The sequence below is a fragment of the Salmo trutta genome, chromosome 16 (genome assembly GCF_901001165.1).
Source record: "Salmo trutta chromosome 16, fSalTru1.1, whole genome shotgun sequence".
Lineage (NCBI taxonomy): Eukaryota > Metazoa > Chordata > Actinopteri > Salmoniformes > Salmonidae > Salmo > Salmo trutta.
In genome coordinates, this window is record NC_042972.1 from 29,492,545 (window position 1) to 29,516,296 (window position 23,752).

General features: G+C 43.6%; 1 protein-coding gene and 1 long non-coding RNA gene across 7 annotated transcripts in view; one reads left to right on the forward strand and one right to left on the reverse strand.

Annotated features, from left to right (window-relative positions):
* The window catches only part of LOC115150503 (inositol 1,4,5-trisphosphate receptor type 1), a 169,048-nt gene that overhangs the window by 67,098 nt on the left and 78,198 nt on the right, over positions 1-23,752 (forward strand). For all 6 annotated transcript variants that reach the window (XM_029693870.1, XM_029693871.1, XM_029693873.1 and 3 more), the window contains 19 exons: positions 879-1,073; positions 1,471-1,722; positions 1,962-2,103; positions 2,224-2,377; positions 2,609-2,799; positions 3,015-3,147; positions 3,234-3,288; positions 3,428-3,593; positions 5,402-5,572; positions 6,173-6,253; positions 6,397-6,534; positions 6,627-6,752; positions 6,933-7,133; positions 7,395-7,646; positions 8,046-8,171; positions 8,442-8,570; positions 18,611-18,731; positions 19,068-19,252; positions 20,725-20,873. In XM_029693870.1, coding sequence (XP_029549730.1) covers positions 879-1,073; positions 1,471-1,722; positions 1,962-2,103; positions 2,224-2,377; positions 2,609-2,799; positions 3,015-3,147; positions 3,234-3,288; positions 3,428-3,593; positions 5,402-5,572; positions 6,173-6,253; positions 6,397-6,534; positions 6,627-6,752; positions 6,933-7,133; positions 7,395-7,646; positions 8,046-8,171; positions 8,442-8,570; positions 18,611-18,731; positions 19,068-19,252; positions 20,725-20,873 — 2,967 coding nt within the window. The remainder of the gene's footprint in view (positions 1-878; positions 1,074-1,470; positions 1,723-1,961; positions 2,104-2,223; positions 2,378-2,608; positions 2,800-3,014; positions 3,148-3,233; positions 3,289-3,427; positions 3,594-5,401; positions 5,573-6,172; positions 6,254-6,396; positions 6,535-6,626; positions 6,753-6,932; positions 7,134-7,394; positions 7,647-8,045; positions 8,172-8,441; positions 8,571-18,610; positions 18,732-19,067; positions 19,253-20,724; positions 20,874-23,752) is intronic.
* Positions 21,008-21,657, reverse strand: LOC115150505 (uncharacterized). The gene is made up of 2 exons (XR_003867115.1): positions 21,456-21,657; positions 21,008-21,363 (listed from the first exon to the last, which is right to left on the reverse strand). It is a non-coding gene; the product is annotated as an uncharacterized LOC115150505 (long non-coding RNA).

A 23,752-nucleotide genomic window follows, 5' to 3' on the forward strand; every position in this document is an offset into this window, starting at 1 on the left:
TCAGGGCTGTGATTCAAACTCATAAAAGACACCCTCGTCCACCTACCCTCGCCTTATGCCTTTGGGGGAAATCCCCGTCACCATCTTGGAGGGCGGTCCAAATGATTAGCCAAGCAAGGGAAGTTTGCAACGTAAGCCCCTCAGCCCTCGTTTTTAGTTGAGTTTGCGAGTGTACAATTATGTTCACTCCGGGGCCTGAAACTCCCCATAATTCAATTCGCAACGATTGTACATCCGCTAAGAAAAGTCAGCCAAAACTTAAAAACAACATCAATGGAGAAGACAACATACAAGTGTAAATAAAAACGAATGTAAAAAGGTTAGAAATTGTGCTACTAATGCACACGACGGCACAAACACGTCTCGTAAAATTAATGATGTTTTTGTCTAGTTAGCTTTTGGAAATTGTAGGAAATAAAACATTTTCCTTCCTCAGAAATTCCAGCTAGGCAGGTTAACGTTAGTTAGCTAATTAATTTGCTAGCTATCATACAGTAGGCATATATTAATAATTATATAGTTAATATAAGTAGACATGCAATCATAATTGACTGTAGCACATATAAAGCACCCACAAGCTACCAGTGGCTGAAAACACAATCACCGCGGGATGAACGAGTGACGAATTTCCGGGCAAGGGCGGTCCATTTAAAACTCATTCCTTACTCCCTCCCCTTGCCCTGCAAGTGTATACACGTCACACTTCATGATACGTCATCAGAAGTGTCCACTTAATTTGAGGGCTAAGGGGAGAGGGTGTGTCTTTTAAGTGTTTGGACTGCTGGCCAGATGTTGTTTCCCCCCTGATAATTATTGCTGATAGGTTAATCTGATCCTAGATCTGGTCTTATAGGGCAAACTTCTTCTCCCCTCCCCAGATTGGTGCTGTCAAGGTTTGAGATCGAGGGAGCGTCCATCGGAGAGAACTCAGTGGAGTCTGAGGAGGACGAGGAGGAGGTGTGGCTGTTCTGGAAGGACAGCAGTAAGGAGATCAGAAGTAAGAGCATCAGAGAACTTGCCCAGGATGCCAAGGAGGGCGCCAAGGAGGACCAAGATGTGGTCAGCTACTACAGGTCAGAAACAATACCAGGCCTTTTCTCCTCTTTACTGTCTGTGACTGTAGACGGTGAATAACTTCTGTGTTGGTCGAGATGCTAGTGTGTGTATATATGTGGGTTTCATCCTTGCTTTTGGAAATGGGGTCCTGTACATTGGGAGTGGATGAGGTAAGTACCCACCCCCTCTCCCCTTAGAAGTTCCTATGAGTACTTGGAAAAGGTCCAATATAAATGAAATCATTCATAGTCCACGTTTATTCTGAAACTAATGATATGAATTGATTAATAAAGTACCAGGAAGTAGAGAACCAGCATGCACCGTTAACCTTTCTGTTTGTTGTCTCCCTCCTTGCCTCTGTGTCTCTAAATGTTTAAGCAGTGATGCGCCTGTCCCTACTCCTCTCTCTCCCAGGTACCAGCTGAACCTGTTTGCGCGGATGTGTCTGGATCGTCAGTACTTGGCCATCAATAAGATCTCTGGCCAGCTGGACGTGGACTTGATCCTGCGCTGCATGTCTGATGAGGACCTGCCTTACGACCTGCGCGCCTCCTTCTGCCGCATGATGCTGCACATGCATGTGGACCGCGACCCCCAGGAACAGGTCACGCCTGTAAAGTATGCCCGCCTCTGGTCTGAGATCCCCTCCGAGATCGCCATTGACGAGTGAGTGGCAGGGCCGACGGCCTATCAGGGTTGGAGAAAGGATTTAGTAGCTGGGACAATGGCCTATCGGGGTTGAGGAAAGGAATGACTAGCATGCCCAATGACCATCAGGAATGGAGTGAAGGAGTGAATACAATGTCATAGCCTTATCAGTCTTGTGTAGTGTGAGAGTAACATTAACATGGTAAGAGTTAGTCATAAGTTGTCACCTGTCCCCTACCTGTATCCCTTGGTCCCAGCTATGACAACGACGGCACATCCAAGGATGAGATCAAGGAGCGTTTTGCCCTGACCATGGAGTTTGTCGAGAACTACCTGAGAGACGTGGTGTGTCAGAGCTTCCCATTCGCCGACAAGGAGAAGAATAAACTCACCTTCGAGGTAATTGGTCAGTCCATCTGGAGACTCAACCCCTATTGGTCATAGCAGAATGAGTCTCAGTAGGACATGGATTTGCACTAGCTTTGTTCTCTCTTCCAATCTCTTTCGGTCTGTTCCCAGGTAGTGAATCTATCCAGGAACCTCATCTACTTTGGCTTCTACAACTTCAGTGACCTGCTGAGGCTGACCAAGATCCTACTGGCCATCCTGGACTGTGTCCACGTCAGCACCATCTTCCCCATCAACAAGCTGGAGAAGGGAGACGAGACTAAAGGTAGGACACAGTAACACACTGCCCCCCAGAGGGGTGAAAGATCAAACATCAGTGGGGCTTGAATAGAGTTGCACATTTCCAGAAACATTCCTAAAGTTTTTCTCAGAGATTCTGGGATTTTGCAACCCTGAGCTTGAGCATTATTCACCCATGGCCAACAAAGGACCGAACATTTGTGCTCTCTAATACATGATGGTTGGCCCAGTCATGTGTTCCTGTGTGCGTTTCCAGGCAGTAACGTGATGCGCTCCATCCACGGAGTGGGGGAGCTGATGACCCAGGTGGTCCTGAGAGGAGGGGGTTTCCTGCCCACCAACCCCATCAACCCCCCCAACGGGGACCAGGTCAAGACCCAGACAGAGCCGGAGAAACAGGACATCCTTGTCATGGACACCAAGCTCAAGATCATAGAGATACTACAGGTAGAAAGGCGCACACACACATACACACACATCACTATCGATGCATACATGCAGTGGACATACTCTATACACTCCTTTGCAAATGTCCTACCCCCAAACTTGGTTACCTTCCTTAACCCCAACCACTCATCCATTGCTTATCCTAATATAATCCCTCTACTATACAATAATCTTACTCATTTAGTATGTGTCATGTTCCTCCCATCTCTCTGCAGTTCATTCTGAATGTGCGTCTGGACTACCGGATCTCCTGTCTCCTGTGTATCTTTAAGAGGGAGTTTGATGAGAGCAACTCCCAGTCTGATCTGTCTATAGCAGGAACCCACGAGGGACCAAACAACATGCCAGGTAGGAGAAGAATTCATCTTATGCCAGCCATCACTTGGCGTGAAACCTCTTTGTGTGTTACTAAGGTCACTGAATTGTTTTCTCAGGAGCTCTGGACTTTGAGAACATAGAGGAGCAGGCAGAGGGGATATTTGGTGGAAGGTAACTGTTGTGATATGCTAAACCTGCAACAATTAGTCTGGCTCATTTCTGTTCATTTTTCATACTTGGCATGGCCAATTGTTTGTCGTGTGTGTTTGTGAATGTGTTCAAATATGTGTGCTTGTGTGCCCACACCCAGTGAGGAGAACACTCCGTTGGACCTAGATGACGATGGTGGTAGGACCTTCCTGAGGGTCCTCCTCCACCTGACCATGCATGATTACCCTCCCCTGGTGTCCCGAGCCCTCCACCTGCTCTTCAGACACTTCAGCCAGAGACAGGAGGTTCTACAGGCCTTCAAACAGGTACTCTACTGCTACCCACCCACCATACAGCTAGTATACTGTATATACTAATGATGCATGGGCCAGGGATCTTTTTGATCCGCATCTGACCTGCAGTAAAGAAATGTACTGACCTTCACCCGCCTAATGTAATATAATAGAAATGATGACCCACATCTCATTTAAAGTAGCCAATTCTAAATGCATGAGTAGATTGAATAAACAGAAAGACCAGGGTTTTGAGCTGATTCATTCATCACAAAAGCATACCCATTAGCTATACTTATTTGCAGAGGTGGGACAAAGTCATTGTTTTACAAGTCACAAGTAAGTCTCAAGTTTTAGCACTCAAGTCCCAAGTCAAGACAGACAAGTCCGAGTCAAGTCTCAAGTCTTAAACTTTGAGTTTCGAGTCCTAAACAAGTCGTAATGTGCTCTTCACCAAATCTAATACCATTTCATATTTTTAACAAGAGTAATAGTTTGTATAATACATTTACGCAAATCATGAATGCTTTTAAAAATATAGATATTTATTACTTTCCAAATAAACATTATTTTTCCATGGGAATACATGGGTAGCCCATGAGAAAGACCCACCCCCCATAGTGATTGAGGATCGCTATGGGGGCGCAATCGTGCAATGTAGGCTTGTACACAATCGCCCAAACTTAACACACACACACACACATACACACACACCCTCTCTGTGTGTGGTTACAGTAGGCTAACGTATGTCAATGGTTTTAGGAACAGCAGTAACATCAGGCAGGATTTAGGCTACCAACTGCCTAGCCAGTTGTAGCTCAATCTTGGGTGCAATGATCATGTTCCCGCACTGACTGACTGTGTGGAGGCTCATTGATTTAACGTTACGTTAGCCAACATGCTACACTAGCAAAGTTATATATATATATCTGTCGGCTATATTAGCCATGACTTACCGTTCTTTGTGCAGCTTCAAATGTCAAACAAAGTTGGAAGTTGTTGCGCCTCCATCTGTAATTGTTCTACCGCATGTTTTGCAAGTTGTAATCCGTTTTTTTGTTGACTACAGCATAGTCTTTATATCTGAAAATAATAATTTTGGGTATCATCTATCCAAGGGCTCCATCTGAATTCACCGACCGACGTTCCTCTGCACTGCCACGCGAAACTTTTTCTCAGCTGGCACAATTTGATTGGCTGCTGTCCGATTCAAACTGTAATCTGTTAAATGAAGAGTTGATGCGCTGCACACTTTTTTTTAATAGCATCATTGTTAATATTTGGGCTTGGGGAAGGTATCAAGTCAGTTCGAGTCAAAAGGCTCAAGTCCAAGTTAAGTCACGAGTCATTGGTGTTAAAGTCGAGTTGCAAGTCATCATATTTGTGACTCAAGTCTGACTCGAGTCCAAGTCATGTGACTCGAATCCACACCTCTACTTATTTGGACATATTATTATGCACTTATTGTGTGTCTCTCTGAATACGAATGTCTGCTAAATGACTCAAATGTTAAATGTAGTCCTATTAGTCATACTGTCATACGTACAGAATAGCCTACCAATGAGCCCATTACTCACTTACCTAATATTCTTAGAGTAATTCCAATTATCCTAACAGTCTAGAGGTACCAGGTAGGGCTTCAGTCATGCTTGACCAGTAAATGACTCCATGACCTGACCAGGAAAACCTGTAGATATACACTCCAACTAGGGCCCAGAGTTGGTCCAGTCACATGACCAGGTAAAACTCTTGTTCATCTCTAATCATAAACACCATGCAACCATCCCACATCTGGTATCCTCCATACTGGTGTCCTACTGGTGTGTTGCCCATGCCTCCAGGTCCAGTTGCTCGTGACCAGTCAGGATGTGGAGAACTACAAACAGATCAAGTCAGACCTGGACCAGCTACGCTCCATTGTGGAGAAGTCTGAGCTGTGGGTCTACAAGAGACTGGGGCCAGACGAGGGCATGGACACTGGGGAACACTCTGCCGAGTCTCAACACAAGAAGGTACGGTAGTAGTCCGAGAAGGTACAGTAGTAGATTCAGAGTGTTTGATAGGCACATGTACAGGGTTGCAGGTGTGATTGCAGGGTACAGTGAATATCTTAGGCTATGAGCTCCAACATGCAGGACTCTAATAGTCCAAGAAGGGACGGTAGTAGTCCATGAAGGTATGGTAGTAGTCCAAGAAGGTACAGTAGCAGTCCAAGAAGGTATGGTAGTAGTCCAAGAAGGTACAGTAGCAGTCCAAGAAGGTACGGTAGTAGTCCAAGAAGGTACGGTAGTAGTCCAAGAAGGTACGGTAGTAGTCCAAGAAGGTACGGTAGTAGTCCATGAAGGTACGGTAGTAGTCCATGAAGGTACGGTAGTAGTCCAAGAAGGTACGGTAGCAGTCCAAGAAGGTACGGTAGCAGTCCAAGAAGGTACGGTAGCAGTCCAAGAAGGTACGGTAGCAGTCCAAGAAGGTACAGTAGTAGGCATCCACAGAACAGGAGTTAGCCACCTACTGCTTAGCTCTGTGTGTTAAACCATGGCAATAGAGCGTTGGTGTTAGCCTGCTAGCTATCCCTTGGGAGAGATGCATTGGCTAATGGTCTTGTTCTTTAGGGTGACTCCAACTCAAGTGGCTCAGACAAACCAAAGAAACCAGAGAGCACCAGCAGCTACAACTACAGAGTGGTGAAGGAGGTTAAGTCTAAACAGTTTTTTTAACTTTTCATTATACTGTATTATCATATAAGTATCTGGGACAGATAGATCTATGGTTAAAACGTAGTGAAGCTAGCCCCTCTGTCCACACGTGTTGACTGTGTGTGTGTGTGTGTGTGTAGATTCTGCTGCGTCTCAGCAGGCTGTGTGTTCAGGAGAGTCTGTCCGGCAGGAAGAGTAAGAAGCAGCAGCAGAGACTCCTCAGGAACATGGGGGCTCACACCGTGGTGCTGGAGTTACTGCAGATCCCCTATGAGAAGGTACTGCGTTTGTAGATTTGTGTTTGTGTGGGCGTGTTTGTAGAGGTGTGTTTGTGTGCTCTCCATCCTTTCATCCTCGGTGTTGTCTCCAGGGGGAGGATGTGCGTATGCAGGAGATCATGAAGCTGGCCCACCAGTTCCTGCAGAACTTCTGTGCAGGGAACCAGCAGAACCAGGCTCTGCTCCACAAACACATCAACCTGTTCCTCAACCCTGGGGTGAGACAGACTACACTGACCCACCATGTCCTCACCACTGTTCGTACTCTTACCATGACATTAACACTGTCTTACTCTAACCATCTCTTCTACTCTTTCTCTCTCTCTCTGTCTCTTCGGTGTCTCCCTCCCTCTTTTGCTCTCTCTCCCTCCCCCTCGTCTCTCTCTTCCCCCCTTCAGATCCTCGAGGCAGTCACCATGCAGCATATCTTCATGAATAACTTCCAGCTGTGCAGTGAGATCAATGAGCGAGTGGTGCAGCACTTTGTCCACTGTATCGAGACACACGGCCGCAACGTCCAGTACCTCAAGTTCCTGCAGACCATTGTCAAGGCCGAGAGCAAGTTCATTAAGAAGTGTCAGGACATCGTCATGGCTGAGGTCTTTCTCAATAATAACTTCAGCATGTGTATTTGTCAACGTTTCAGTCTAGTTGACTCTTTTCAAGACAGTTAATTTGTCATTCTAAAAGAGTTGTCTATTTCTACAACTTAATACCTTAATACCAAATCATATGCAGCTCAAGTCCATCACCAACAAATCCCATTCGGACATATTTGACCATCCCTTTCCAACCTGCCCTGTACCCTCCATTGACTCTCTATATTTTTTCTTTATTTTCTGTCCCTCTCTCCTCCATAGCTGGTGAATGCTGGCGAGGATGTGCTGGTGTTCTACAATGACCGTGCGTCCTTCCAGACCCTGGTGACGATGATGCGGTCGGAGCGGGACCGTATGGATCAGAACAGTCCTCTGATGTACCACATCCACCTGGTAGAGCTGCTGGCTGTCTGCACTGAGGGAAAGAACGTTTACACTGAGATCAAATGTAACTCTCTGCTGCCTCTGGACGACATAGTGAGGGTGGTCACCCACGAGGACTGCATCCCTGAGGTGAGCTGAGGAGATGAAGGATGGAAGATGCAGAGATAGAAGGGTGGGGGTTAGGGTTAGACTTGAAGGTCTAGAGCAGGGGGCTATGGGTCCCCAAGACATTACAAGCCAACAGTACCAATGATCAACTAACCATCCCCACAAAGGCCTGTATGCCCTCGTCACCGTTTCACTCTCGTGGACAACTAATTGTCCACTAGCTGTCATCTTCTCTGTGTTAGACAGTTTTGAGCTTCACTCTATGGGAACAAACCCAGTATAACCATGTCAACTAACACCATGCCACTGTACTCCAGCCCAGACCAAAGCTACAATCAAGATGCATTCATCTTCATTGTAAAACAACTCCTAGGGGCACAGACAGGGTGTAATGATGGTATTTAATCCTGTCCTTTCCAGGTGAAGATAGCCTACATCAACTTCCTGAACCACTGCTATGTGGACACAGAGGTGGAGATGAAGGAGATCTACACCAGCAACCACATGTGGAAGCTCTTTGAGAACTTCCTGGTGGACATCTGCAGGGTGAGGGACAACACTTACACAATAATTCTATGTCTGAATGACTGATGAGTATGGGTCAGGGTTTCAATTAAACTAATTTACAAGGCATCATTGGAGCACAATAGTATAATTATTAGCATTACACAGTTTATCCTCCTGTACTATACTATACTGTACGTAGGCCTGCATTCATTTCAGTATTCAGACTGTATAGATGTTATAAGTGCAGTACAACTGCAGGTGAAACAGGAATGAGTTGTGGTCACCTTCTTGACCTTGTGACCTCTGCAGGTGTGCAACAACACGAGTGACCGCAAACACGCCGACACGGTCCTGGAGAGCTACGTAACCGAGACAGTCATGGGCATCGTGACCACCTTCTTCAGCTCACCCTTCTCCGACCAGTCCACCAGCCTGCAGGTAACCACTGGCAACCAACAACTAACCACTATGTTATCCATTTTACATGATTGTGTCGAACGAAACCAAATTGTGTTGGATCAGATATTTTCTTTTCACATTGTTGAAACCGTCCTGAAAAGGACAGTGGTGGATGTGTAACCAGGCCGGCTCAGTAAAGCTTGGTTTGGCTCGCCTCGGAGTAAATCCGTGCTAATGTCATGGTTGAAGGTTTAATAATTACCAAAAATATTTCTGTAGATAGTGTAGCTCCCAAGAGGCACCGGTCTCTCTCCTAACATAGCCCCTCCCACAACTAGCTTATGTTACCTTTAACCCCCAGCCCCCTCCCTCTCTTTCATCACTTCATTGTATAGTGTAGGTGGCCAGGACCATGTTTGTAAATATGGATAGATATACTAATAGTCACCAAATCTACATTTAACCACATATGCATACAGTATGTCCCCTCCCTCCCTCCATCACCCCACTCCCTTCTCCAACTACCTACCTATATGGTGAATCCATTTGAATTCAATCATTTTTTGACAGCACATCCTTTGATTTGAACAGAACCACCCATACATATTTGACCATTGTAGAAGTGCTCAGAAAGTGATTTTTTTTACCTTAATGCCAAAACATTCAATAGATAAAGGTGCTCAAAGTTGATCCATTTGCATACCCCACCATACCATGAGACAGCCATGTGTTCTTCGCTGGAAACGATGAAACAGTTGAGTTTGACATCATTTAAAAGCTTACTAACAGGGTTAGTCAAACTATTTTATAATTTCTTGAAAAACATATTTTTTAATAGAACATTGACTTTTTAACCTTTAACATCAATTATCTAAAAGCGTGAACTCCGATTTTTATTTTATTTTTATATACACATACGTTGTTGAGACACAACATGCTCTTGAATACAGGGTGGGTGTCATGTTTTGGCTGATAAATGTACTAAAATGGGAATAACACACCAGAGAATGCTGACTTGAATAATGGCGATAATAATGGCGCCGAAGGAGATGGCTGCCGTTTTACGATTCTGTAACCAATTGTGCTAATGTGCATGCTTTTTCACGTTATTTGTAACTTATTTTGTACGTAATGTTTCTGCCACCGTGTCTTATGACCGAAAAGAGCTTCTTGACATCAGGGCAGCGATTACTCACCCCATACTGGAAGAATTCTTCAATGAGTCGGAAAGGAAGGATTTACTTCGGAAGCCCAACAGGGCCCTCATTCCTGTCATTCGCAGGAGGAAAAGATGGAGATCGTGGACGAGGGTCCAGGTGCCTTGTAAAGATCCGTCGCCGATCTACCTTTACCACCGGTCCTATTACTTCGGAAGCCCAACAGGGCCCTCATTCCTGTCATTCGCAGGAGGAAAAGATGGAGATCGTGGACGAGGGTCCAGGTGCCTTGTAAAGATCCGTCGCCGATCTACCTTTACCACCGGTCCTATTAGTCAACGTACAATCAAATTTTTTATTTTTTTTTATTTTTTTTAAATCTTTATTTTAACAGGGAAAACAGACTGAGACCTGGATCTCTTTTACGGCTGTGCCCTGTGTAAACATGTTGACATATACAGTTTTAGGCATACAGACAAGAACATTTCAAACATACAAAACAAAGACACAATTCAACAGAAACAATCACAGATAACATCATATTGATCCTCCATAACATTTTTAAAATGGGCAAGGGACACCAGAGTGTCTAACTTAAGTTGGATCTGCAGTTTGTTCCATAAATAAGGCGCAAAGGAACTAAAGGCAGTCCTACCCAATCAATAGATAATAAAATAGACGAACTACGAGCATGTTCATCCTACCAACAGGACATTAAAACTGTAATATCTTATGTTTCACCGAGTCATGGCTGAACAACAACATGATTCAAAAACACCTGGCGGGTTTTAAGCTTTTTCGGCAGGATAGAACAGCGGCTTCTGGTAAGACAAAGGGCAGCGGACTATGTATATTTGTAAACAACAGCTGGTGCACGAAATCTAAGGAAGTCTCTGTTTTGCTCGCCTGAGGTAGAGTATCTCTGATAAGCTGTAGACCACACTATTTACCAAGAGAGTTTACATCTATATTTTTTGTAGCCGTCTATATACCACCACAGACTGATGCTGGCACTAAGACCGCACTCAATGAGCTGTATACCTCCATAAGCAAACAGGAAAACTTTCATCCAGAGGCGGCTCTCCTAGTGGGCGGGGATTTTAATGCAGGGAAACTCAAATCCATTCTACCTGATCTTTACCAGCATGTTAAATGTGCAACCAGAGGGGGAAAAAAAACTCTAGACCACCTTTACTCCACACACAAAGCCCTGTCGATGTTAATGGGGGCCTGTTCAGCCCTCCTTTTCCTGTAGTCCACGATCAGCTCCTTTGTCTTGCTCACATTGAGGGAGAGGTTGTTGTCCTGGCACCACACTGCCAGTTCTCTGACCTCCACCCTATAGGCCGTCTCATCATTGTCGGTGATCAGTCCTACCACTGTTGTGTCGTCAGCAAACTTAATAATAGTGTTGGAATCGTGTTTGGCCATGCAGTCGTGGGTAAACAAGGAGTACAGGAGGGGACTAAGTACACACACCTGAGGGCCCCCAGTGTTAAGGATCAGCATGGCAGACGTGTTGTTGCCTACTCTTACCACCTGGGGGCGGCCCGTCAGGAAGTCCAGGATCCAGTTGCAGAGGGAGGTGTTTAGTCCCCAAGTCCTTAGTTTAGTGATGAGCTCTGTGGGCACTATGGTGTTGAACACTGAGCTGTAGTCAATGAACAGCATTCTCACATAGGTGTTCCTTTTGTCCAGGTGGGAAAGGGCAGTGTGGAGTGCGATTGAGATTGCGTCATCTGTGGATCTGTTGGGGCAGTATGCGAATTGGAGTGGGTCTAAGGTGTCCGGGAGGATGCTGTTGATGTGAGCCATGACCAGCCATTCAAAGCACTTCATGGCTACAGATGTGAGTGCTACGGGGCGGTAATCATTTAGGCAGGTTACCTTCGCTTCCTTGGTCACAGGGACTATGGTGGTCTGCTTGAAACGTAGGTATTACAGACACGGTCAGGGAGAGGTTGAAAATGTCATTGAGACACTTGACAGTTGGTCCATGCATGCTTTAAATACACGTCCTTGTAATCCGTCTGGCCCAGTGGTTTTGTGAATGTTGACCTGTTAAAAGGTTTTGTTCACATCGGCTACCGAGAGCGTTATTTGCTTGTAAGCAGGAATCAGGAGGATTGAATTATGGTCAGATTTGCCATATGGAGGGCGGGGGAGAGCTTTGTATGCATCTCTTTGTGTGGACTAAAGGTGGTCTGGGATTTTTCTTTCCTCTTGTTGCATGTGACATGCTGGTAAAAATCTGGTAAAATTGATTTAAGTTAGTCTGCATTAAAGTCCCTGGCCACTAGGAGCGCCGTTTCTGGGTGAGCATTTTCTTCTTTGCTTATGGCCTTTGGTTGAAAGGGGTCTTATTGCCAGCTTCGTTCTGTGGTGGTAAATAGACGGCTACGAATAATGTCGATGATCTCTTGGTAGATAGTGTGGTCTACAGCTTATCATAAGGTACTCTACCTCAGGTGAGCAATACCTCGAGACTTCCCTTAATATTAGACATCACGCACCAACTGTTATTGACAAATAGACACACACCCCCACCCCTCGTCTTACCAGACGTAGCTTCTCTGTTCTGCCGGTGCATGGAAAATCCCGCCGTCAGCCACGTCTCAGTGAAACACAAGATATTACAATTTTTTATGTCCCGTTGGTAGGATAATCTTAACTGTAGGTTATCAATTTTATTTTCCAATGTTTGCACGTTAGCAAGAAGAACGGATGGCAGTGGGAGTTTACTTGCTCGCCTACGGATTCTCAGAATGCAGCCCGATCTGCGGCCCCTTTTCCTGCCTCTTTTCTTCTTGCAAATTACGGGGATTTCGGCCTGTTCCAGTGAAAGCAGGATATCCTTCTCGTCCGTCTCGTTAAAGGAAAAAGTTTCTTCCAGTCCGCGTGAGTAATCGCTGTTCTGGTGTCCAGAAGTTGTTTTCGGTCATAAGAGACGGTAGCAGCAACATTATGTACAAAATAAGTAAAAAAATAAGTTACGCAAAAAAAATTACAAAATAGAACAATTGGTTGGGAGAATGTAAAACGTCAGCCATGTTCTACTGCGCCATATTTTCATCAGTACTTCATGATACATGTACATATTACCTCAATTACCTCGACTAACCAGTGCCCCCGCACATTGACTCGGTTCAAGTACCCCTATATAGCGTTGCTTGTTATTTTACTGCTGCTGTCTTATTATTTGTTACTTTTATTTTCTATTTTTTACTTAGCAATTTTTTTCTTAACAAGTATTAAAAAAAAATCTTAACTTCTTAAAACATTGTTAGTTAAGGGCTTGTAAGTAAGCATTTCACTCTAAGGTCTACACCTGTTGTATTCAGCACATGTGACAAATTAGATTTGATTGAATGAGATTATTTTAGTTTTAAATTATACTGTTAATCCTCCATAGAAAACATATTGAAATTATAGAAATATAGATCATAGAATAGACATGACCATTCAAGTTGACATTCGATGGTGGGTGGACCGGTGGTCATCTTTATGGAGGTAAAAATGTCAATTAAATTTAGTGTATTCGGAAAGTATTCAGACCCCTTGACTTTTTCCACATTTTGTTACGTTACAGCCTTATTCTATAATTTATTGATTAAATTGTTTTTCCCCCCTCATCAATCTACACACTATACCCCATCATGACAAAGCAAAAACAGGTTTTTATTAATTTTAGCAAAAACAATTACTTAAATATCACATTTACATAAGTATTCAGACCCTTTACTCAGTACTTTGTTGAAGCACATTTAGCAGTGATTACAGCCTCGAGTCTTCTTGGGTATGACTCTACAAGCTTGGCACACCTGTATTTTGGGAGTTTCTCTCATTCTTCTCTGCAGATCCTCTCAAGCTATGTCAGGTTGGATGGGGAGCATCGCTGCACAGCTATTTTCAGATATCTCCAGAGATGTTCGATCGGGTTCAAGTCCGGGCCACTCAAGGACATTCAGAGACTTGTCTCGAAGCCACTCCTGCGTTGTCTTTGCTGTGTCCTTAGGGTAGTTATCCTGTTGGAAGGTGAACCTTCGCCCCAGTCTGAGGTCCTGAGCAGGTTTTTATCAAGGATCTCTGTACTTTGCTCCGTTCATCTTTCCCTCGATCCTGACTAGTCTCCCAGTCCCTGCTGCTGAAAAACATCCCCGCAGCATGATACTGCCACCAGCATGCCTCGCCATAGGGATGGTGCCAGGTTTTCTCCAGACGTGATGCTTGGCATTCAGGCCAAAGAGTTCAATCTTGGTTTTATCAGACCAGAGAATGTTATTTCTCATGGTCCCAGAGTCCTTTAGGTGCCTTTTGGCAAACTCCAAGCGGGATGTCATGTGCCTTTTACTGAGGAGTGTCTTCTCTCTGGCCACTCTACCATAAAGGCCTGATTGGTGGAGTGCTGCAGAGATGGTTGTCCTTCTAGAAGGTTCTCCCATCTCCACAGAGGAACTCTGAAGCTCCATCAGAGTGACCATCAGGTTCTCGGTCACCTCCCTGATCAAGGCCCTTCTCCCCCGATTGCTCAGTTTGGTCTGGCGGCCAGCTCTTGGAAGAGTCTTGGTGGTTCCAAACTTCCATTTTAAGAATGATAGAGGCCACTGTGTTCTTGGGGACCTTCAATACTGCAGAAATGTTTTGGTACCCTTCCCCAGATCTGTGCCTCGACACAATCCTGTCTCGGAGCTCTACGGCCAGTTCTTTTGGCCTCATGGCTTGGTTTTTGCTCTGACATGCACTGTCAACTGTGGGACCTTTATATAGACAGGTGTGTTCCTTTCCAAATCATGTCCAGTCAATTGAATTTACCACAGGTTATAAAACATCTCAAGGATGATCAATGGAAACAGGATGCACCGGATCTCAATTTCGAGTCTCATAGCAAAGGGTCTGAATACTTATGTAAATGTATTTCTGTTTTCTATTTTTAATACATTTGCAAAAATGTCTAAAAACATATTTTCAATTTGTGATTATGGGCTATTGTGTGTGTATATTGATGAGAAATAAGTCAGGGGGTCTGAATACTTTCTGAATGTACTGTACATATCAATGGTGTACCAGCTAAATTGTAGTAGTCTGAAGGGATTGGTCCATTCTATTTATATGATTGAAATGACACCCACCCTGTATTTAAGAGCATGTTGTATCTCAAGTGTTGGCGGGCACAACTCAAAAACCTCAGATGAGTTTATGCATTTTTAGATAATTGACATTAAAGGTTTAAAAATAAATAAAAAATATTACAAAATATTTTTTTCAAGAAAAATGTAGTTTTACAACAATGTTTGTAAGCTTTTAAATGATTTCAAACTCAACGATTTATCTTTTCCAGTGATGAAGACATGAATGTCTCATGGTATGCATAATGGGTCAACTTTGATCACCTTTTTATATATATTTATTTATTTATTATTATTATTATTAATTTAAAAAAATTAACTAGGCAAGTCCGTTATTAAGAACAAATTCTTATTTACAATGACGGCCTACCCTGGCCAATCCCGGACTACTATCACGGCCAGAAATGATGCAGGGGACTCCCAATCACGTGACTCCCAATCACGGCCGGATGCAGCCTGGATATATCCTGAATTCAGGTCTAAAAAGAAACGTTTTCCGTGGGCAAACGTGTATAGAAAGTTTTGTTTAAATCAAAAAAGGGATGCTGTCAAAAAGTGATTGAATTCAAATTGGTTTAAGCTATAGGCTCTTAAGTGATTCCTACTAATTTCTGAGAATGTAGATGGTGATTCACAGAACTCTAGACCAGGTGTGTGGTGTGTGCTAGCAATACGGTTTTAAAATGCATCCCTTCCCTGAACATAGAGTGACGTACTGTCAGAGAAAGCCAGTACACACCTCCTTCCCTCAGTTCCTTCAACCTCGTTTGCCATTTCTGTCTTTCATCCTGGAACATGGAGTTAGTCATCATCCTAGCCTTAGAGGGCTGTAGCCTCTTCCTGTGACCGTCTGTAATGATTAGTGTGGCGTTTTCCTGTTGTACAGTCATATCCTTGGTAGACAACATGCAGTAATTGTTGATCATTGTGTTCAATGTCCGTTCTTGTACTTCTTGGTAAACGGCTCGCTCTTCAATTCCTAGAATAGAAGACATTAGACCTTCTAGACCCCTCAAACTGAACTCTGGGCCATGAAGCCAGTTCCATTGCATTTTTTTCATTGTTCCCTTCTAATCATGCACTGATTTAGACCTGTGACACCAGGTGGGTGCAATTAATTATCATGTAGAACAGAAAACCAGCAGGCTCCGGACCTCGTAGGGTACCAGTGTGTAGAGCAGGTTTCCCCAACTGGTTGCCTCCTGGCTAAATTTGGCCCACAGGTGATTTTATTTGGCCCCCCAGGTTTTCTGAACAATTTTATTTTTAATTTTTGGACAAAATACTGTAAAGACACCAGCAAAATCAGCTGCAAGTATTTCCACGCACAATAGAGAGATGTGATCGTATACAAATGTAATGTGATTATGTTTTAGTTAAATGTTATATCTGTTTGGGCTTTTTACGGTCAATTTGCAGTCAACAAAATATTTGTAACTATATTCCGGCCCCCTGACCATCCGCTCAAGAAACAAATCATCCCGCGTCTCGTTCTACTTGATAATCCCTGGTGTAGAGACTGTAAGAGAGGTGACACACCGGGTTATCAAGTGGCTTGTCCTGAATATTGTCACTGACAATTGTTTTATTTTCTGACTGTTTTCATCCTCTGCTGCAGGCCTCACTTTTGGGGAAAATGATAGAGGTATTTTATTTACATTTATTGGAATGGGGACCACACACATCTGGGTGCTAATGTTTCGTGCGTGAGTATGCAGGTGCAAGTGTTTTTCCATCCCATTACCTCAGCTGGTGTTGGTAGGGTTAAACAACCCTAGCACAAATGCAATGTTTCCTCTCCAATTTTTGCCTGAATACAAACTATTTATGTTTAGTCATGTTCAGTTGGTCTGACAGGGTGTTGTCACTGTGGTGTCACACATGAGTTTGGGTGGGCTGGGGCAATATGACGGTGTGATGTTGGTACCTGGTGTTTCACATGGGAAAGCTAACTGCCGCTAAACCCAGCAGTTAGATTGTTCACCTCCACCCTGCTGGCCTGGTTACAGGTGTTATCACCCCTCCCCCTCTACCCTACCACAGTCAGAAGGGGGAGGGGTTTGTGGTGTAAGGTAACAGGTTGTGAGGATGCAGCAGAATCTGAGGCAGATTTCCCATGTGTGCCATCATGTTGTTTCACAGGGTTAGGTGTACATTTTGATTTGTAATGGTGGAGACTTGATATTAAGTGTGAGTTGGAAACATTCCTGTTAGGTGTACAATAGCATGGTTCTATAGACCTTATAGTATTATCTACACTGAACAAAAATGTAAACACAACATGTAACAATTTCAAAGATTTTACTGAGTTACTGTTGATATAAGGAAATCAGTCAATTGAAATAAATGAATTAGGCCAAAATCTATGGATTTCACATGGCTGGGAATACAGATATGCATCTGTTGGTCACAGATAAAAAAAAATGTAAAGGTAGGAGCGTGGATCAGAAAACCAGTCAGTATCTGGTGTGACCTCCATTCGCCTCATGCAGCATGACATCTCCTTTTGCATAGAGTTGATCAGGCTTTTGATTGTGGCCTGTGGAATGTTGTCCCACTCCACTTCAATGGCTGTGCGAAGTTGCTGGATATTGGCGGGAACTGGAACACCCTGTCGTACACATTGATCCAGAGCATCCCGAACATGCTCAATGGGTGATCTGTCTGAGTATGCAGGCCATGGAAGAACTGGGATATTTTCAGCTTCCAGGAATTGTGTATAGATCTTGCGACATGGGGCTGTGCATTATCATGCTAAAACATGAGGTGATGGCAGCAAATGAATGGCACAACAATGGGCCTCAGAATCACGGTATCTCTGTGCATTCAAATTGCCATCGATAAAATTCTATTTTGTTCGTTGTCTGTAGCATATGCTTGCCCATACCATAACTCTACCGCCACGATGGGGCACTCTGTTCACAAGGTTGACATCAGCATATCGCCTACACGACACCATACACGCTGTCTGCCATCTGCCCGGTACATTTGAATCCGGTATTCATCCCTGAAGAGCACACTTCTCCAGCGTGCCAGTGGCCATCGAAGGTGAGCATTTGCCCACTGCAGTCAGTTACAACGTCAAGACCCTGGTGAGGACGACGAGCAAGTAGATGAGCTTCCCTGAGATGGTTTCTGACAGTTTGTGCAGAAATTCTTTGGTTGTGCAAACCCACAGGTTCATCAGCTATCCGGGTGGCTGGTCTCAGACCATCCTGCAGGTGAAGAAGCCAGATGTGGAGGTCCTGGGCGTGGACACAGATGGTCTGCGGTTGTGAGACCGGTTGGACGTACTGACAAATTCTCTAAAACGACTTTAGTCGGCTTATGGTAGAAAAATGTACATTCAGTTCTCTGGCAACAGCTCTGGTGGACATTCCTGCAGTCAGCATGCCAATTGCAGCTCCCTCAAAACTTGAGACATCTGTGGCATGGATTTGTGTGACAAAACTGCACATTTTAGTGGCCTTTTATTGTCCACAGCGCATGAGTAATGATTTTACATTTGACATTTTTTACATTTCATGCTGTTTAATCAGCTTCTTGATATGCCACCCCTGTCAGGTTGATGGATTATCTTGGCAAAGGTGAACTGCTCACTAACAGGGATGTAAACAAATTTGTGTAACATTTGAGAAAAGTAAGCTTTTTGTGCTTATCGAAAATTTCAGTGATGTTTTATTTCAGCTCATGATACATGGGACCAACACGTTGCGTTTATATTTTTGTTCAGTATAGTTGATCTGTTTTATAACTTATTATTAACATTCTCCCTCTACCTTCTCCCTGTCCCCAGACCAGACAACCTGTGTTTGTTCAGCAGTTACAGGCAGTGTTCAGAGTGTATCACTGTAACTGGCTGGTCCCAGTTCAGAAGGGCTCAGTGGAGAGCTGTATCAAGGTGCTGTCTGACGTGGGTAAGGAGGACAACACATTCCTAACACTAACCCCCAACACTACTGTAGCTCTGATTTATATCATCAACTAACTAATCTAACAAAGACAACTCAAAGTAATAAGTAGTTCAATGAACTACTCTGGTGTATGTATAGATTTGACATGCTATATAACACTTTATTTATGTATGTTTTCAAAGAAATCCAACTTGATGTTAGTAATTTGTTGTTCTTTTGTTAGTCAAATCCCCTGATGAGGCAGTGGTATTATGATTGGGATGTACTTTAAAGATGAGTGTTGTATCATACTGTCTAAGACCTCTACACACATTATTTGGCTTTCTTGGTGTGTGACAGCTAAAGGGCGAGCCATCGCCATCCCAGTGGATCTGGACAGCCAGGTGAACAACCTGTTTGTGAAGTCCAACAACATCGTCCAGAAGACAGCGATGTCCTGGAGAATGTCTGCCCGCAACGCTGCCCGCAGAGACTCGGTATTGACCGCTTCGCGAGACTACAGGAACATCATTGAGAGACTGCAGGTGGGTACACTGTGTTTGTGAGTCCGTCCGTCCTTTTAAACGCATCCAACTGTATGGTTTACAGTGGGGGAAAAAAGTATTTTATCCCCTGCTGATTTTGTACATTTGCCCACTGACAAAGAAAGGATCCGTCTATAATTTTAATGGTAGGTTTATTTGAACAGTGAGAGACAGAATAACAACAGAAATATCCAGAAAAACGCATGTCAAAAATGTTATAAATTGATTTGCATTTTAATGAGGGAAATAAGTATTTGACCCCCTCTCAATCAGAAAGATGTCTGGCTCCCAGGTGTCTTTTATACAGGTAACGAGCTGAGATTAGGAGCACACTCTTAAAGGGAGTGCTCCTAACCGCAGCTTGTTACCTGTAAAAAAGACACCTGTCCACAGAAGCAATCAATCAATCAGATTCCAAACTCTCCACCATGGCCAAGACCAAAGAGCTCTCCAAGGATGTCAGGGACAAGATTGTAGACCTACACACTATGCCGTGAAGGACTGAAATCCTGCAGCGCCCGCAAGGTCCCCCTGCTCAAGAATACATATACATTCCCGTCTGAAGTTTGTCAATGAACATCTGAATGATTCAGAGGACAACTGGGTGAAAGTGGTGTGGTCAGATGAGACCAAAATGGAGCTCTTTGGCATCAACTCAACTCGCCGTGTTTGGAGGAGGAGGAATGCTGCCTATGACCCCAAGAACACCATCTCCACCGTCAAACATGGAGGTGGAAACATTATGCTTTGGGGGTGTTTTTCTGCTAAGGGGACAGGACAACTTCACCGCATCAAAGGGACGATGGACGGGGCCATGTGCCGTCAAATCTTTGGTGAGAACCTCCTTCCTTCAGCCAGGGCATTGAAAATGCGTCATGGATGGGTATTCCAGCATGACAATGACCCAAAACACACGGCCAAGGCAACAAAGGAGTGGCTCAAGAAGAAGCACATTAAGGTCCTGGAGTGGCCTAGCCAGTCTCCAGACCTTAATCCCATAGAAAATCTGTGGAGGGAGCTGAAGGTTCGAGTTGCCAAACGTCAGCCTCAAAACCTTAATGACTTGGAGAAGATCTGCAAAGAGGAGTGGGACAATATCCCTCCTGAGATGTGTGCAAACCTGGTGGCCAACTACAAGAAACGTCTGACCTCTGTGATTGCCAACAAGGGTTTTGCCACCATGTACTAAGTCATGTTTTGCAGGGGGGTCAAATACTTATTTCCCTCATTAAAATGCAAATCATTTTCTAACCTTTTTGACATGCGTTTTTCTGCATTTTTTTGTTGTTATTCTGTCTCTCACTGTTCAAATAAACCTACCATTAAAATTATAGACTGATCATTTCTTTGTAAGTGGGCAAACGACAAAATCAGCAGGGGATCAAATACTTTTTTCCCCCCACTGTACGTGTCTCTGTCTTAACCCTCCCCCCTCCCTATCTCCCTCCTTTCCTCACTATCCCCCCCTGTAGGACATAGTGTCAGCTCTAGAGGACCGTCTGCGTCCGTTGGTCCAGGCTGAGCTGTCTGTCCTAGTGGATGTGCTGCATCGGCCAGAGCTGCTCTTTCCTGAGAACACGGACTCCCGCAGGAAGTGTGAGAGTGGCGGATTCATCTGCAAGTACGTGTGTTTACACTAACAATCCCACCCCAACCCTAAACAAAGTATACAGTGCCTGGGATATTATATGGACATATGGCTTAAAAAAAATCTATAATATTGAAAAACAAATTAAAGAAAGACACATTGCCAGTTCTTGATTAATGTATTTATTGGTGGGAGGAATTCATCCAAGCACTTCCTTCAGCTCTGTTCAACATGATAACATAACTTGCATGGTGAAGAGCAGGAAGCCACTGAAGGTGTTACGACCGTATGAATAGATAGATCTGGTAGATTGATGGAAGCGGGATATTGACCACATCTCCCAACTCTAACTCCAGGAAGATTGCTGCATTAGATTCTGACTCTCCATCAGTATTAACTTCAGCAGTGTGTACAGCTCTCTGGCCATTCTTAAACAAGCCTACACCCAAACCTGTTGAATTCAGTTGACCACAGACCGTGTATCTGAAGTAGTAGACTCCTCTCACTAGTGCTGTAAAGAGACCTGTATCAGGAAAAAACATACATTATGTTACGTGTACATTTTACATTTTATTTGTCATCCAATGGTTGAAATACATGCATAGTACATTGTACCTGTAACTTGGTTCTAAGCCTTGCTGGCGTTTGTGATGACTTTGGGGTAGATCAATGTAGTGTCACGCCACCGTTGGTCTGTCTGTGAATACAGCATCGAAGAAGAGAGCGTGCATTCATTCCATTTGGTCATTATTGTTTAATCACTGTCAGCAGCAACACCAGTAGAACTACAGAAGCCCCCATTCTGACAACACTGTCTGGGGGTCATTTTTATACAGTACCTCAGTCATTACGTACGATCAGTCATTGCCTATATTTGGTGACACAGTTGTGTGAGGCCAAGGCCTTCACAAAGAGAACATTTGTGGATAAGATTATTGGTCGTGGGAAGAGTGAACCTGTTATTTATCATGCGTCTGCGTGAATTTCTATTTTCATCTGACATCACCTGAATAGAAAAGTCCAATCAAAAGTGAATATAAACAAAATGAATAAGGTTCTACTTGCAATAACTGTGATATGTGATTTTGTTTTTTCCTACAAAACTTTTTATTTTAGATTTGTTTTGGCCCATATTCACCTCTCGGAGGACCAAAATAACTTTGTTTTTACGTTGTTTTTTTTTACATGTACGTTCTACACATATTTTACACGCATGGTACCTTTCTTCTTGATCAGATATCCCTTACACATCCTGGATGTGTGTTGGGTCATTGTCCCAACACAAAGGGCAAACCAGATGGGATGGCATATTGCTGTAGAATGCTTTGGCAGCCATGCTGGTTAAGTGTGCCTTGAATTCTAAATAAATCACAGACAGTGTCATCAGTAAAGCACCATCACACCTCCTCCTCCAAGCTTCACGGTGGGAACCACACCTGCGGAGATCATCCATTCACATTTACATTTTAGTCATTTAGCAGACGCTCTTATCCAGAGCGACTTACAGTAGTGAATGCATACATTTCATACATTTTTTCTCCGTACTCTGTGTACTCTGTGTCTCACAAAGACACGGCAGTTGGAACATAAATCTCCAAATTGGACTCATCTGACCAAAGGACAGATTCCACCAGTCTAATGTCCATTGCTCGTGTTTCTTGGCCCAAGCAAGTCGGCCCAAGCAAGTCTCTTCTTATTATTGGTGTCCTTTAGTAGTGGTTTCTTTGCAGCAAATTGACCACGAAGCCCTGGTTCACACAGTCTCCTCTGAACAGTTGATGTTGAGATTTGTATCTTACTTGAACTCTGAAGTATTTATTTGGGCTGTAATTTCTGAGGCTGGTAACTAATGAACTTATCCTCTGCAGCAGAGGTAACTCTGGGTCTTCCTTTCCTGTGGCAGTCCTCATGAGAGCCAGTTTCAAAATATCACTTGACGGTTTTTGTGACTGCACTTGAAGAAACTTACAAAGTTCTTGAACTTATCCGCATTGACTGACCTTCATGTCTTAAAGTAATGATGGACTGTCATTTATCTTTGCTTATTTGAGCTGTTCTTGCCATAATATGGACTTGGTCTTTTACCAAATAGAGCTATCTTCTATATACCACCCCTACCTTGTCACAACACAACTGATTGGCTCCAACGCATTAAGAAGAAAATAAATTCCACAAATGAACTTTTAACAAGGTACACCTGTTCATTGAAATGCATTCTCCTACCTCATGGAGCTGGTTGAGAGAATGCCAAGAGTTTGCAAAGCTGTCATCAAGGCAAATGGTGTTTACTTTGAGGAACTCAAATATAAAATACAGTTTGTTGGTTACTACATGATTCCATATGTGTTATTTCATAGTTTTGATGTCTTCACTATTTTCTACAATGTAGAAAACAGTAAAATAAAGAAAAACCCTTGAATGAGTAGGTGTGTCCAAACTTTGGACTGGTACTGTATTCAGTACCGTTCAAAGGTTTGGGGTCACTTAGAAATGTCCTTGTTTTTTAAAGAAAATCATATTTTTTGTCCATTTAAAGTAACATCAAATTGATCAGAAGTACAGTGTAGACATTGTTAATGTTGTAAATGCCTATTGTAGCTGGAAACGGCAGATAAAAAAAAAAAAATGGACTATCTACATAGGCGTACAGAGGCCCATTATCAGCAATGTGTTCCAATGGCACGTTGTGTTAGCTAATCCAAGTTCATCATTTTAAAAGGCTTTGATCATTAGAAAGCACTTTTGCAATTATGTTAGCACAGCTGAAAACTGTTATTCTGGTTGAAGAAGCAATAAAACTGGCCTTCTTTAGACTAGTTGAGTATCTGGAGCATCAGCATTTGTGGGTTCGATTACAGGCTCAAAATGGCCAGAAACAAAGTACTTTCTTCTGAAACACATCCATCTATTCT